This window comes from Idiotropiscis lumnitzeri, chromosome 10, assembly GCF_059441095.1.
Source record: "Idiotropiscis lumnitzeri isolate Australia: NSW breed Sydney's pygmy pipehorse chromosome 10, RoL_Ilum_1.0, whole genome shotgun sequence".
In the NCBI taxonomy this organism is placed as follows: Eukaryota; Metazoa; Chordata; class Actinopteri; order Syngnathiformes; family Syngnathidae; genus Idiotropiscis; species Idiotropiscis lumnitzeri.
The window spans coordinates 15,230,891-15,247,946 of NC_142400.1; the positions used below are offsets into that span (position 1 = coordinate 15,230,891).

A 17,056-nucleotide genomic window follows, 5' to 3' on the forward strand; every position below is an offset into this window, starting at 1 on the left:
ATTCATCACCTCGTAATCCCGGTAATAAATTGGACAAAGCGGTCCCATCTGCTCCATCCATTGTTTCAAGTTTGGAGGTGTTATCAGTCTGAGGATATCTGAGGATAAAAGTGACTTTCTTTAACTAGAATCCCGTGGTACATTCTAGCCAATGGTAACATCCTGGTGGACTAATGCACTTTTAATCCCTTTTGTTTTTTTTGTTTTGTGCAAAGCGAAATTAAATCTCCCGTTGTTGCTTCTGCTTCTTCATCGTTGGCGTCTTCTCTCTTTCCTCTCCTTTTAAAACCCACGAAGAGGAAGCAATACCGTCGGAATTTGATGGCACCGATTCTGTGTGGCCGAACACTGATACAAAAAACTAAATAAAACAATGATTTTGGGGCCACGCCCCCTGTCTCGAGTTCCAATCACAGCGCTGTTAAAAGGCTGAAGGCACTCAACTGCCTCACACAACCTGTTGACGAGCCAACTAAGTCAAGAGGTTCCCTTCAGGCGCAAATATGGAGAAAGATGCTCGACCCAACTGGGACAGTCCCTTGCAGTTCGTGTTGGCGTGTGTTTCTTATGCGGTCGGACTGGGAAACGTTTGGCGATTCCCATACCTGTGCCAGATGCACGGAGGAGGTGAGCGTTGACGACGTCATTTTTTCATGCTGACTTGTTTCGTGTTGAGGAAGGAGGATTTTTTTTATTCCTAAATTCATGAAGCTAAAATGTCCTTATAATTATTGTAAGATGTCTATTACTTATTTTTAGTTCAACACCCTCTGCTTTATAGGACAGCAAAACAAAACAAACAAAAAAACACCTGCACGTCATTTAACATTAGTCCAAAAATGGAAAATTACAATTGAACAGGTGTGTGCGTGTGAAAATGAGCAGACAAGACGTCTGTTTGTTATAAATGTAGTTCGTTTAGGTTGTCATTTTTTATTTGACATTAAAGGAGGCAAGCCGTCTGGTAAATAAATTGTTCACATCAGACGAAATAAAACATTCAATTAATACTATTAGACTTAGCATTTTGGAACTTCTTTAGACGAATACGACGCTGCAGACTTTTATTGGTCAAACGACTTTAACCGGTATTGACAATTCATATTCTGTGTATAATTGACACACACTGAAATCCATTGGTAGGGGGAATTAAATGATAAAAAATTAATAACTCCCAAATATTCTTCATAAAATGCTTATAAACATTCAATAAACATTTTACATGAAAACTGGGTCTAAAATAAGGGGAGGGGCAAAAAAACGGTTATTGAAAAATAATGAAGAAAAAAAACGTGATTGTGGGAATCCTTATGTGAGTTTGCGGGGTCAACTGTGCTATCAAATGTCATTAATTTGTCAACCTGTCTGTACAAAAAGCTAAACTTAACTGTGAAATACAGCATTTCAATAGTATGAAGTAGTATTGATTTTCTTCTTTCACTTGGCTGTTTCTCACAATGCATTCGTATCCTCACAGACAGGACCTGTAATGTGGCTTGTCTCATATTAAATTGTAAAAACAGAGGAAGAATGATGAGCATCATTTTGGATTTGAAGGAATTTAATATGCAGACTAAGACACATTTCCAGTAATGTCAGTTAGGTTGTAAAATTTCCAAACAAATCCTTACCAGAGTTCGAGTTGATACAAAGTTGAAGCAGGCTGTAAACCTCAACAACATGCCATAAACTATCAGGTGGAACCATGGAGTGACATTGCAAATGAATGAGCCCTGTACAGCATGCAGTCTCCCACCTGTTAAAGCAGCACTCAGTAGAGGTAGGCAATAAGACTTAATGACATAGCTTAAGTGATACACAAAAATAACAAGAGCAGCATGAAATGGAAGACAAAATTTATACCACCTGTGAAAGTCATACAGCCAATGCTACATTAACTATTTGCTATCTATTTGTTACATGTAATGTGTTTGTGTGTGTGTTGGGGGGGTTGTAATAGGATTGCCAGTACATGTCACACTCCTTCTCCATCAAAAATGTCCCAAATACAACGGGAGCTATTATGTTGTTCTTGAGCTACAACCTACACGAGCAAGGACAAATGTGTTCTGCTTATTGCAGTAGAAATGAGCATTTGACAAACTTTTTATTGATTTATATGGAAAATTAACAAATGAATCAAATGTTTTTTTTTCAAACAGTTTTAATGGAATGAGAGATTCTCCGAACTCAATGTTCTGAACTCCTTTTTCAAGTCATGCGTTGTACTACACAAGCTAGACCCAGCTGATGGCAACTGCGAGTTGAGAGTTAATCGACAATTTTGCTTTCGTTGCTCATGAAGACATAATTAAGTGACCCTTTAATCAAATGCAGACCCCGTAAACGACTGTAATCCCAAGAGCAGCAGTTTTACATCAAGTACCGCCTAATAAAATACTAAGCACTCCAATAGCCACCATAGTGACCACCAGCAGTAGCGTAGTGGGTCTAAGTGTTCATGATAAGAGTATTATTGCAAGTCAATGTGACTTTAGGCACAGTTTGAACATTAACACTGCATCTGAACACGGGAAAATTGTAGTGTATTTTGTAATTGTAGAATCAAACAAATGGTTGCACATGGTGCTGTAATTCTTTACCGCTTGTGTATTTTGACTGAAGAATTCGCAAGACGTTTTCTGAAGATACCTAGAAACTTACTTAAAATGGGAAATTTCCCAAAATGTCTCCTTTAAGGTTATTGACAGTATGTTTGATTGACAATAGTAAAGTATTTGTTCGCAATGACGCATATCCAATTTAAAAGATTTAGGCCACCATCACTAACAATACGTGTTATCGACTTATCGTTATTTTTATTCGGCCAATAAGTAAACAGATTTCCTGTAGCAGTGTCATGTCAAATAACCTACGTATCCAATACACGTGTCACTGATTTTTGCTGTGGGAATCACTCTGTGTCACAGGAGTTCTTTAGTAGCTATTCTGAGTTAATTGTTCATTATGTCAAAGTTCACAAGATAAAACTCTTAAAGGTTTATTGAAGGGCTACCTGTGGTAGATAATACAAAGGTATGAACTCAATATAATACAAATTTTATAGCGGTAGTAGCACAGCTGCAAACAGGAAACTTTTAAAATAAAATAAAAAACATTTCGCTCTTAAAAATGATAAAGAGCCTTTGAAGCTACAAGATATAAAATTTTATTTTGTCTTCATACTGTCTATAGAAACAAGTAAATTAATGATGCTTTCCGTCAACAGGGGGTTTCTTGATTCCATATCTGCTGATGCTGTTTATTGAAGGTGTGCCCTTATTCTACATGGAGCTTGCTATTGGTCAAAAGATGCGCTTGGGAAGCATTGGGGCCTGGTCGGCCATTAATCCGTATTTGGGAGGAGTGGGTAAGTACATGAAAGAAAAATATTAGCTTTAAACTTTACAGTAGCTCCACAACCAAATGACAAACAACTTGACTGTTGTACTATAAAAACACAGCAAACTATGCCCTGAATTTCGATGCGTAGTGAATTTGCAAAATGCGGATCGTTGCATGCGGAGGTCAGTCGTTTTGTGTTAGCACTATACACATCTGACTGTGATGTAGGAAAAACATTGTTCTTTAATTTACAATCTTGACTTCTGGCCACTCCCAGCCACAAAGTATTAAACTGAACTGCCTGAGCATAGGCTGGTTTCGTTCTCCTTTTGGGGTTCTATGGCCTTCATCACATTTTTTCTCCTTGTCGTTACTAGTTCCCTTATGAGGTGGAGTCACACACACGTACAGACAAAAAAATGGAACCATTGTGTGGTAAATTGTTTGGACTCTTTACTGTTTTAAGTCTCGTGAAATACACTAAAGTCATGTGAGATTTATCCCGAAAAGGTGGTGCAAAACTTTAGAGGTTCCGTTGCACGGACAGATGTAACAGCAAGTGAAAAAATAATATATCATATTTGATTTGTTGCCGTGTGACTGGCTGGCGACCAGTTCGGGGTTTAGTGCGCCTTTCGCCCGTAGTCATCTGGGATAGGCTCCAGCACCCTCCCACGACCCTGTACAGGATAAGCGGTGTGGTTAATGACATGACATGACATTGTACTAGGGATCTACTGATCACTGATACCAGTGTCAGTGCCAATACTATACAGAATCAATACTCGTAAAAATGCTCTGATACTACACACCGCTACCACGTTACCAGCCTAATAAATGCATTCCGCGGAGGAGCCATTTTAGCCGTGTGCGCGTGCGGATACTTTAAGGAAGACACTTGGAGTCAACTACAAATTATGCTCTGCTCAATGTTTGATGAAGCCCATCCAGGTGGCGATAATTACCCTTCTAGAGGAAGAATCACATTTATTGTCATTAACTCATGTATATTTATGAAACATTCCCTCTGCATTCAACTATTACAGTAGTGATGTTTGTTGATGTTGAGTTAAAGTCGTTGTGCTCACTTGTAGCGATAGTCTTGGAGCAACTGACAGTTTTCATTTTTGTATACAATAGAACACTATCACTGAGACATCAAGGACATTCCAAGAATCCACAAATGTGAAAGAAATAATCTTAATTTTAAATCTCTCATTTCAGGTCTTGCAAGTGTTGTAGCATCCGTGTATCTTTGTCTCTACTACAACGTCATCAATGCCTGGAGTTTCTGGTACCTCTTTAATTCATTTCAAGTGAGCTGCTAAAAAAACTTACTTCACATAATTAAACTCCGTACGGAATTCTGAGCTCATTAAGGCCTTTACACTAACCTTTCACTGGTTTTCATTCACAGTCTGTCCTGCCCTGGTCAGATTGCCCGGTTAATTCCAACCTGACTGGACCGTTAGAAGAGTGCCAAAAGGCTACTTCTACACAGTACTTCTTTTTTAGAGAAACACTGAACATTTCTTCTTCGATTGAGGAGAATGGAGGCATTCAAACAAGTCAGGCTTTGTTTCTCCTGCTGTCCTGGGTGATTACCTACCTCTTTATAATCCACGGAGTAAAGTCATCTGGGAAGGTAGGAGACATTTGCACATGTGACTCAAGCAAAAGCGAAACATTAAGATAACTATTTTAAACAAAATAAAATTGATAAGAACTGATGACACAAATGAATAAATCTGAGTATAGTACAATCATGTTTTTTCACGTTCATCTTCTCATCATACACCTTGTTGAGGTTGGTTCTTCTTTTGGAATATGTGTTGCCAGGAAGTCCCAAAACAAGGGCAGAATTACTTTTTCAAAGGATTACCAGAATGAAAATTCCGTTGTTTGACTGTCTGCAGGTGGTTTACTTCACGGCCACATTTCCTTATGTGGTCCTCGTTATCTACCTCATCCGGGGTTTGACTCTTCCTGGTGCCATCCAGGGCATAACGTACATGTTCACCCCCAAGGTAAGGAAGGCTTAATTACGCCATTATTACCTATTATGAAGACCAACAAAAAAGATCAGTACAGTGTTGAAGGTGCCTCAAATATTATTGTCATAAATGTTTCTACTACAGACAAGAAGAATAAACAACTTATGAACATGTTGACTGATACGTTTGCATGCTTTTAGATGGAAGAACTGGCCAATCCCACTGCGTGGATAAATGCTGCCACTCAGATTTTTTTTTCGCTGGGTTTGGGATTTGGCTCGCTCATAGCGTTTTCCAGTTACAATCACTACAACAACAATTTTGAGCGACAGGCCATCGCTGTGGTCCTCATCAACAGTGGAACCTCCATCTTTGCTTCCATCGTCACCTTTTCCATCTACGGGTTTAAAGCCACAGTTAACTATGAGAACTGCCTGGAGAGGTGAGTGTGCGGTATGTTTTGCTCATTGATGTTTATCATTGATTGATCCAAATATAGTTTGACCATGGTTATGGATACAGCTAAATGAAATATTTATTGGGATGGTGTTCCTCGTCTGTAATAGTGCTACTCCTTAGTACTTGTAAATTGTCTGTGTTTAAAGAGTGAACTACTACTGTCTTGTCTTCCAGGACGCGCATATTGCTGCTAAATACCTTTAATCTGGCCGAGGACTCTATCACCATGGACAATGTGTTTGACTGGATTAAAACACTCAATGCAACATACCCGGAGCAGTTTTCCGAAATTGGCAATCAACTGGAAACGTGCGACCTAAATGATGAACTGGACACAGTATGTTGTTCTTTGTTCTACTCATCTTGCATTGGTTTTATAACATAATTAATGATTATTTGTTTTATATTAATCCAATGTTGACGAATATACTGTAGATATGCGTCCATTGGAGAAGGCAATCCTCCGCTGCTGCGTGTGTCAATTTTTGCGAATTTAACAAACCAACCGACAACTTTCAACTTGCAACTCTTAGCCCGAGACTTTTCATTCCCGCTGGAGGTATTAAACAGTTATTTTTCACATCAAAATGTATGTGTATGCCCTTGTCTGTTAATTAAAATACCGTCAGTTCACTCTTTCATTTATTCCCCTGGTGAAGGTGAACCCAAGACGGCGGTGTGTATGGGTACGGCGCCATCCATAGTCCATAGCGCATCCTTACATGTGTCATATCCTTCCAGTGACACAGCAGCCAATCATGTTCTAGCAGGCAGATCCAGCACTGGAGGATGCTTTTTTTCTGCTAAATTTGCATTCGCTAGCGTCAACATAAGTGATGGGCATAAGAGTTCTTTCAGGTGAACTGAATCATTAGAATCACTTCATCAAAAATAATCGTTCAAAAGATTCATTCACCGAATCGTTCCGCGCCCCACTACGCCTCCAACATTCCCCCTTGCTCCAGGCACGGACAGAGTGAGTTAAAAAAAAACACTAACTTTTGTGCTCATGATGTTGCAGTAATTGTAATTCCAAATTATTTTTGAAAGGGAAATGTAGCACACTCACTCACTGACTCGTTCATGAACGGGAAGTTACTACCTCACTTTCCCGTTTAACTAATAGAGTGCTGGAGCCTATCGCAGCTATCTTTGTGGTCTTTAACTTGTATAGCGCTTTTCCACCTATTAAAGCACTCAAAGCGCTTCACACTGACTTAGCATTTACCTACTGATGCCGCCACATCAGGTTCAGTATCTTGCTCAAGGACACGTTGACATGGTCCCGGAAATTGAGGATCAAACACAATCTTTGAGTTGTGAGATGACCACTCTCTCACTCGGCCATGCCACCCGAGCAGGCTCATTTTTTATTTTTTTCGTACTTTTTGATGCAAAATGATTGATTTCATTTTTTTGTTTACTTTTTTACAGAATTGTTTCATGACTTTTTATAAACGAAACTCCTATTATTGATATCCAGTCCAAGATGCCGGTGTTACGTGATTACGTGTTAGGGTGAGGGAGCACCAAAGATCATGTACAGTATACAGTATAGCCATAACTAAGTTTTGTTTGATAAATGTCAGTAGTTACCCTTTACCACTTTTTTCTTGAGTAAAGTCCATCTTCCGAGGGGCCAAATCAAGGTTGATTGGAGTCATAAACTCTTATCACTGAACTCTGTTTTTCTTTTACTCTCTCATCTGTTTCAGGCAGTAGAAGGAGTTGGCCTTGCTTTCATTGTGTACAGTGAAGCCATTCAAAACATGCCCCTGCCTCAGTTGTGGTCAGTGCTGTACTTCTTCATGCTTCTGCTTCTTGGATTGGGCAGCATGCTCGGCAACATGACTGCCATCACCACCCCACTACGAGACTTTAAGATACTGTCCAAAGTCAGCAACGAGGTGTTAAACGGTAAGATTGGGTCGATATTGTTTGATACACATTTTTTAACCTTTATGCCTGTTAAGTTACTCTTCTCAGTCCATGTCGGATTATTCACCAGAGAGCCACGATGTAAAAAAAAAAAAAAAAAAAAGTTTGACAGGTTGTGTTGCACAACATCAAAAACTGTACCTGGTATCAATATTACTCCTTACATATTTACTTATGTTGGGACATATAGTTACCGGCAGACCCGTTGCCAGAAACTTTAAGGGGAGCACAGGGAATGCATGGGATGGCTTGATATTATTACTACCCGACAGACAGTAATTACTTTGCTCCATATATTTGGATATATTCACGTAGCACTGTCGCTCCCAGTTAATACTTGAATGGGGCCCTTTGTGACAAATGCTAGCAAGTATAATCATGAACAACATTTACATTATATATGCACCGATGCCTTCTTGAGTACGTTGACACTCTGGCCGTATTGGATGTGGCAAAGTGAACTTGGTCCGAGTCGATGTGTTATCAAAGCAGAACTCACTGGATTGATACCAGTGGCCGATGTGACACTAGAATATGTATGTTGTTGTTATAATTCACGCCAATAGGGGTCAATCTTGCACTGTCATGGGCAGTTGAAGCCGAAATGTGTGACAAGGAGTTGACTCTGAGAAGCTGCATGTTCAAATAAATGCCGACCGAGCAAAGAAGCTGGAAGTGTTTTTATAATAAAGACCCATAATTTAACAGCCGACTGGTTAGCATCACAGTAGAGTGCCAGTCTACCTCAGTGTCCTCGGCTCTCGTTATTTACAAATACATACATTTTTTACACACGTCTTGCCGCGTTACACAATGCCTCACTTTGAAAACGTGCAAGACTCTCACGTGCAAACATTGACGTATTTGTCGCGTGTACGCCTGCTTACCCATCATTATTTTCAGGTAGGCCGTCATCGGCTGTTGTAGATAAGGCTGGCCATCAATCAAACAATTATCACATCACTGTTTCTTTATATTTTTAACGTCGTAGCGATAAGTAACTCAACAGTATTTCACAACACAAAAATAGCTACAATGATAAAATAAAAAAAATATATAAATACAATACAATGCAACTTTATTCATATAGTGCATTTCACAACAGGTGGAAAAATGTTTATTTTTAGAAATGTGTACCTCCTATGGCGGTGCACAAGCATCTTCGTGCGTGGGCCCAGTACCTTTATGGCCCACGTGGTGAGGGTCTGGTTACCGGTACATAAAAACTCCAAAAGGTTCGAATACTGCCACAGAAAGTCTGTGATGATTCACTAATCACTTTTTTTTTTTAAATAGTCACTTAAAAGAGAAGTCATGTAAAAAATATTCTTGATAACAATAGGTTCTATGCACAGACACTAGCCTAGTCTAAACACGGAATTCCGTTTAATATTGTGTTTGTGGAATATGAATTAAGCAGGGAGTGGCCATTTTGGCCTGACATACTGTATGCTGCCCACTGAAAATCACATCCCAATGCCAAAGGGCTCAACTTGAGAACATCAGATGACCAGGCCGAGAAAACAAGTGAGCCGTGATTGGTCGTTACCTGAGCATTTAGGCACTGTGTTGTCATTTTCTGTCAACAGCAAGTGACAAAATGGCCACCCTCTGAAACAGAAATCCCTTTATTGTGATTATACTCAAGTGTGCAACGAGATTAGAGACAATATTAATCAGAATGCTGTGTTTAGACTAGTCGATACATATAGAGGATATTATTGTAAAGGCATTTTTTTGACTCGACTTTGCCTTTAAGGGCCCTGACAAGTATCCTCTGGGTCATCATTGTAATGAAAAGCTATATACTGCATCAGCATGAGACAGAAAGCAGCCTAAAACTGAGTGATGTGAGCTACTGTGTGACAAGTCGGTAATTGGTGTGCTGTAATTATTCAGTCTTTATGTATTTTGACAAAATAATGTACAACTCTTTCAAACTGAGTTCAAAATGAATTGAAAAGAGGCAAACAGTATTGAAAATGTAGATAATCAACTCCCAAAATAAACTTGTCTGTCAAATCAAGTCACTTAGGAAGTAAAGCATGTAAAAAATATTTATATTGAACTTTTTACTGAGAGCGATCACGGAAGTGCTTCACACAGTTAAAAGACAACAATACATTCAAATATGAGCATAAAATATAAATAAACAATAAAACAAAACTAAAATATAGAAAAAATGCACGCCCAAAGAGATGGTTTTTAATTGTATTTTATAAATATCAAAACAAGGGGTGACTCTCAGATTGTATGAAAGTACATTCCACCATTTTGGAGCAACCGACTCAAAAGCTCTGTCACTTTTAGTTTTGAATTGTGTATGAGGTACAACAAGTCGAAGACGGTCAGCAGACCCCGGTGACCTGAAAAGATACAAGAGCTACCAAATATGCAGGTACTTGACCATCAAGGGCCTTGTAAGTGATAGAATTTTTTATCCTAAAATTAATGGTCGAATACCAAGTTAAAGTCTATTTTAGTCTTTTCGTATGTTTTTGCACGTCACAAGTGCTAATAATAATTTTGATGTGGCTCACATTTTGTACAAAGAAAAAATGTCATAGATAGAGGAATGTAAAATCTTCAGCTGTTAGAAACAGAATGGCAACATGTTCATTATACATGTTAATGGTACATGCTGCCATCTAGTGGGTGAGCATTTAATTGTTCTGCCTGTCTCTAAAGATTGATGATATTGATAAAATAACAAAAAAAAAAAGGATCCTTAACATAATTTCAGAAGCGGGGGAACAATTTTTTGAAGAGTCAACCGACTTTCATAACTCTTCAGTCAACTGTTCCTAAAGTGGCTAAAGATCTGAAGAACCAGACAAAATCTGCATGGTCTTAAACAAAGACAGGATAGAAAAAGCAGCCCCACAAAGCTTTGCCCATGAACAAACACTGTTTATAGTGAATGAATTATAGTATTTGGACCGACTAAGAGATATTGGGTAATTTCCTGCAGCACACTTGAGACATCCCATGGCGTACTAATGTGCTGCCGCACAGTGGATGGGAATCACAGCTATACTCTATACATACATTATGTGGCGCACGGATAGATTAGCAAACACGAAAACACAAAATTACACAAAGCACTTATAGGTCATTTTTAACATTATTATTATTATTAGGTTTGTGGTAGTCTTGATGTCATTTTATATGTATTGTAATTTTATACGAGCACTTTACATGTTTCTTTTCAATCTGTGTGCTGAATGCAGAGGAGGAAATATCAGCGTTTTCAAAAATTAGGTCAAAAGAATATATTCATTTTGTTATTGTTTTACTCCGCCCCCAAATGGAAATCATAATAATAAAAACTGAAAAATTACTAATAAACAATGTTTACATACTTAATTTTCAAACCTATTGGAATAATGTTCCTTTTTTTCCTCCCCCAAAAAATCAACTCACTCAAAATATTCACATTATTGAGGTACTGTGTTTGTCCTACATATCATTCCAAATCCACACAAATTTATAGGGCCTACTCAGGTTATAGTTTAGGGTGATATAATAATTAGTGTAAGTGCAACTAAGATATTTCTGCCATCTAGTGGTGATCGGTGATAATACAACTTAATACTAAAGTCTGCACCTGTGAATTTCAATATTGGTATTTTTTTTTCCTTTTTCAATATTTTTTCATGATTCGGATTTTCAGATTTTTATTTCACCATTTCCCCCCATTTTCCATGGAAACGTGTATTGAAGTTGAATATTTTATTTAAATTAAAAAAATGCAAAACATGTTTTTTTTCCTTTTTTTTTAGGTTAATCAAGGGGCCACTCAGTGTGTTCTCCAGCCCGCCAGTTGCCCATACCTGATTTTGACTGTAGTTTATCTGTTGTGTCCAACAACACAAACATTTCTTTTGCATTCTGTATCTTCATTAGAACACACTTTTGAATAATGCTATTTCAACTTTCAGACCAACTTCTAACCGCTGTTTTCTTTTTTTTTTTTAAATATAGCTTTAAACAGTGTTTCTTGTTGGTCTGCCGCTATGTCGGTGATAAAAGGGTAATCAACCAAAATGCCTCAAACTTGATTGGTCCATTGAACTCTCAAAGTGTTTCCTTCACTTGGGATGTCGTTACCTTTCCTGTGTGTTGTGTGTTTTCCTTGTAGGGACATTGTGTCTAATATTGCTGTTGCTTGGCCTGGCCTTTACCACTACATCTGGAAATTACTGGTTTACCATGTTCAATGAATATGGAGCGTCTTTTGCCCTGCTATTTGTCGTCCTGATCGAGATTTTGACCGTCAGTTACCTTTATGGAATTAAAAGGTTTGTATGTTAACATTGCTACGACTCATTTTAGTTGTGACAATGTAACAATTGAAATGATTCTTTGCTCATTTTAGGTTTGAAAAAGACATAGAAGACATGCTTGGCCACCGTCCGAACTGGTACTTGAAGATCATGTGGGCGGTAATCAGTCCCCTTCTCCTCCTCGTCCTCTTCATCTTCTATATTGTCAATTACATCATAGGAGGGACACCCACTTACCAAGCATGGGACAAGGACCTGGTAAACCTTTTTTGAAATTACTCCATTACTAATTTTTTGTACCTTAGCTTTCATTGTGTTTGGTTTTTATATGGGCTGCATTGCATCAGATGGTACCTCAAATTATTTTGTATGTCAACGAAACAACAGATCAATTTCCCTTTTAGCATACAAGTTGTTGTTTCCACTATTGCCAGTAAATTATGTATTGGAATGACGAGAAATGGATCATGTACATGGAAAGCGCAGACCGATTGTTGGATGAACATCTTTAATTAATTGCTCTGTGAAGGCTGACCACTAACTCTATGTACTGCATCTGTTGTTTCAGGGAAAGACGGTGGTGACGGACTATCCTGTTTTTGGTCAAGTCTTCATTGCCATACTGTTGGTGTCTGCAGTCAGCTGCGTTCCCCTCACAGCTCTCTATGTGTATTGCACAAACAGGAAACGTTCCACTTCTGTTAAAGATAGCCAATTGGTCAGCACCATATCTGCTTAGTGAGCCCACAGTGTGCCTTCTGTGGGGCTCTCCTCCCAGGTACCATTTATCTCCCTTTTCTTAATTCTATTCAATTTTGGTGATGTGGTACAATTTCACAATTTTTTTTCCCAAGGCACTTTACACAGGTCACAGCAGATCTAGAACTAAACACTTCAGTTCTATTGTATAAAGTATGATAAGGTACATACATTATTGCCTCATATGCCCTGAAATATGCAATGTAAAATGTGTACATACTGTAGATAGTTTTGTCTTTATCTGTTGAAATGGTCAAAGTAAACAATATTCTTATATTGCTCTTAATATCTCATGAGACACAAATTGATGTTAGGACCCTCATATGCATTTATACATTTGCTTTTTACATTAAAAAACCAACTATTTTAAATATCATATCATTTGATGTAAATCATTATGAGTGTTAATATGTAGCACTATTGTAAAAAAAAAAGTAAATATCTCTCTCTCTATATATATATATATATATATGTATGTATATATATATATATATATATATATATATATATATATATATATATATATATATATGTATATATATATATATATATATGTGTATATATATATATATATATATATGTGTATATATATATATATATATATATATATATATATGTGTATATATATATATATATATATATGTGTATATATATATATATGTGTATATATATATATATATATATATATGTGTATATATATATATATATATATGTGTATATATATATATATATATATATATATATATGTGTATATGTATGTACATATCGGATGCTGAATGTTTCTTATTAAAGGTTTTTTAATAACTGACGTGATTGTATTATTTGTGGTTAAATGTTTATTACTGTGCATATAAGAGTAAGAAGAGGAAGACAACAGAAAGGCAACATTTTGGTACGTATATATATATATATATTTTTAAATGTATTTATTTTCCCAAGTTTATTAGTAAAGAGTGAAGTGCAATTGTGTCCAGAAGTACTTCTATCTGATTCAGGAGAAATAATATATTTTTGAAGGAGTTCTTGGAAATCTGTATTTCGCAAGTATTTTCTGTGTTACCGCCATTGAAGCTGAAAATGTACTTCATTTGTTGTTTTATTTCAAACCCATATATGTATGAAGACATAAAAATCATCAAATATTTCTGGGTCTAACCAATAATTCAGCATGTAAAATTGGACAAAGTAAAGCTTTCTTTATGAATCTTGTCTGTATAATGTCCGCCAAAATATGAAATCATTGAGATTCATTCATCATTGGTCGTTGTCCCTCCTTGATGGAATATGAATAAATTTTAAGCATATGTAGGTCTCAGAGGAATTGTTTAAATTGACATCAGATAGCTCATAAATATATATAATTGACTAAAGGTGTGCCTGGTTACTTTGTCTCTCTCTCTCTCTCTCTATACATATATATATATATATATATATATATATATATATATATACTTTTCCCATTCAAAGGAGGGCAATTCCTTTGTGACTCAAAGGTTTGTCCTGAGCTCGCTTAAACAGCTCAAGCGGCATCTTCAATTTGTTGTTTCACCAACGTCTTATCTTGATCCCCCGTAAAGATTATCCACAAAAAACTTTTTGGAATTCATTCAAGGAGTTCAGCATTGTATTAAATATTTTATATCCTCTAAATAACACCAAATGAAATGCCAACATTTCTTATCTCATGAACATATAAAGATGTTGTGATACACTGAACATGTAAAACTGACAATGCACTTTAGTAATTGAAATTGTTTCCTTGTAATTGAAATTGTTTCCTTATTTCTTTATTGTCCGTTTGAAAAGCATGTCTTGGAAACTACAATCAAAACTGATAATCATGATCCTCCCTCCCCAGATAGATAAATTAGATACGATAGTATGAATGTTCAGTACTAATCAAAAGTTGGGAAACACCTTCAAATTCAAATGGACTGTGTCCGAATGTGCAACCTTCTCCCCAAAACCCTCATTCACTATATAGTCCCGCACTTCAGGACATTTTTAAACAATGAAAACACAAGATTTAGAGGATGCTTCCAAACTCCTGGTACTATACGTATATATCGATACAATTTTGGGTTTATTAGCACTAACCTCAATCCCTTAACCTCAACCCCGTCACCCTGAAATGTCGTTGACTTGATTTTTTGCATAGTTTTATACATTTAAACAAAATAAATACACTTGGCATTCCTTTCAACAAAGGATAATTTGTTAGACCGTTAATGGTTCTACTGCCCCAGTGTGACGGTTCCATGACATTCTGTCCAAGATCCAGTAAAGATCTTGCTTTTTAATGCTCATTACGTAACCCCTGAACAACAATGTTTTTGACAGCTCTGCCTAAATCATCCATAGCTGACCATGTCATCTTAAATGGTTGTTTGTCTGGTACTGGAAGCAGTTTGTGTTGTGTGTTCTGGCATCAGTGTATCCGTCGCCCCCCTCCCATTTTACTACCTCTGCAGTCACAAGTTGATCCACTGCCCTCGTCCCCCTCGGCCAGTGGCGTAGCTGGCCTGTATTCCACATGGGTTTTGAGGCAAAAAGCAGCATTACATTAAAGAATATAAATTGTGATGTATTGTATTGAATTAAAAAAAAAAGGTTGACCACAAGAGGGCCCATAGGTTTACAGAACCCACCAACACGAGGTCATCTCCGCCACTGCCCTTGGCACTTTGGATACCATCTGTATGACTCCCGGCAGCAAGTTGACAACGAGGATGTGCCCAAGTTAGCATGCCTTCAGTTATCATGTCCTGCAGTCACCCTGGACTTTTTGGTTCAGTTGTGTTCATTCAACATTGACATTGAGTTGACCATTCAACTACCAGAGTTTCTGAGGCTAATCTGAAGTAGCATTTTAAAGTGGCCGTTTCTTCGAGGATCTATCTTCATTTATTTCTTTATTGTCCTTGAGAAAAGGAAGAATGGTTACCACAATCACAACTGATTATTATGATCGTCTATCCCCAGATAGATAAAGTAGATAGATGGATACGATAGTATCAATGTACAGTACTAGTCAAAAGTTTGGAAACACCTTCAAATTCAAATGGGCTGTGTCGGAATGTCCAACTTTCTCCTCTAGCTCTCATTCGAGATATAGTCCTGTACTTCCTGCATGCCCGCAATGCATTGTGGTCTATATTAACCTGCTCAATAATTTCCCAAGTGCATTGTGGGTAATTTTGAGCACACGACTTTTTTTTTCTCACTCTGGACAGAATGGCGCATTCCCAATATAGGAAATAGTGTGGACATTTGTTTTGTGCCGTGTGGCAAACAAAAAGGCCAGGACCCAGAAAGCAGAGATCAGGAGCCACCAAAAATAAAAAAATATTTTATCCAAATTATCAACACAAAATGACGATACGTAGAGATGACCTAAAATTTCATAAACTCAAGAAAACAAGTAACAACTGAACATAAGGTAGTAGTTGTATTCAGTTCATTTTGTCTTCTTATTATCTATATTTTGACTGATTCATTTATAGCAGACACTGCTATAAATGAATCAGTCAAAATATAGGACTGGAAATCACCTAATTCAGTGAAGTACTTGTGACTTCAAAGATGAACTAGATCACCAGGCTCCTCTTGGGGCCGGATTGTGGCAAAACACAGTGAGGACGTCAAGAAATCTTCCAGCACAGAACAAAGGTTAGAGAAGTTGGCGAAATAGGTTGCCATCTACTGTAGCTGATGTGGCGCAGGTGGGGTGCTGAAGCTGCGCCTCTAAGTTTGGCCCCACCTCCTGCCACGCTCCAGTACTGCAACGAAGGAGAGAAGAGCAGAGGAGGAAGCGGAGAAACCGGAGTAGACTGAGCAAAATGGAAAATGCAAAACAGACCCATGACAGTCATTTGAACACACTGATGGGATCAAACACGTTAAAAGGGAAGTCCATCCATCTAAGTTGATTGTCCTCACGAGGGTCGCGGGGGCATGCTGGAGCCTATCCAAGCTGTCATCAGGCAGCAGGCGGGGTACACCTTGAACTGGTTGCCAGCCAATCGCAGGGCACACAAAGACAAACAACCATCTGCTCTCTTAATCACACCTAGGTACAATTTAGAGCAGAGGTCTTCAATTCCGTTCCTGCCTGTTTTTCATCTATCCCTGCAACAACACACTTGACTCAAATGATCAGAATCGTTATCTAGCTTTTGCAGACCTTGCTGATTATCTGACGATTTGAATCAGGTGTGTTGCAGCAGGGAGAGATGGAAAGCAGGTAGGACACCAGCCCTCAAAGAACAGGATGGA

General features: G+C 37.8%; 1 protein-coding gene across 1 annotated transcript; it reads left to right on the plus strand.

Annotated features, from left to right (window-relative positions):
• Positions 1–467: 467 nt before the first annotated feature.
• LOC148329473 (sodium- and chloride-dependent transporter XTRP3A-like) lies at positions 468–13,227 on the plus strand. The gene is made up of 11 exons (XM_088307041.1): positions 468–627; positions 3,230–3,370; positions 4,570–4,661; positions 4,763–4,990; positions 5,262–5,372; positions 5,540–5,781; positions 5,973–6,135; positions 7,514–7,715; positions 11,878–12,037; positions 12,115–12,280; positions 12,591–13,227. Exons 1-11 carry the CDS (start codon positions 504–506, stop codon positions 12,759–12,761), a joined length of 1,800 nt encoding a protein of 599 aa, XP_088163167.1. The 5' UTR covers positions 468–503; the 3' UTR covers positions 12,762–13,227.
• Positions 13,228–17,056: the final 3,829 nt, after the last annotated feature.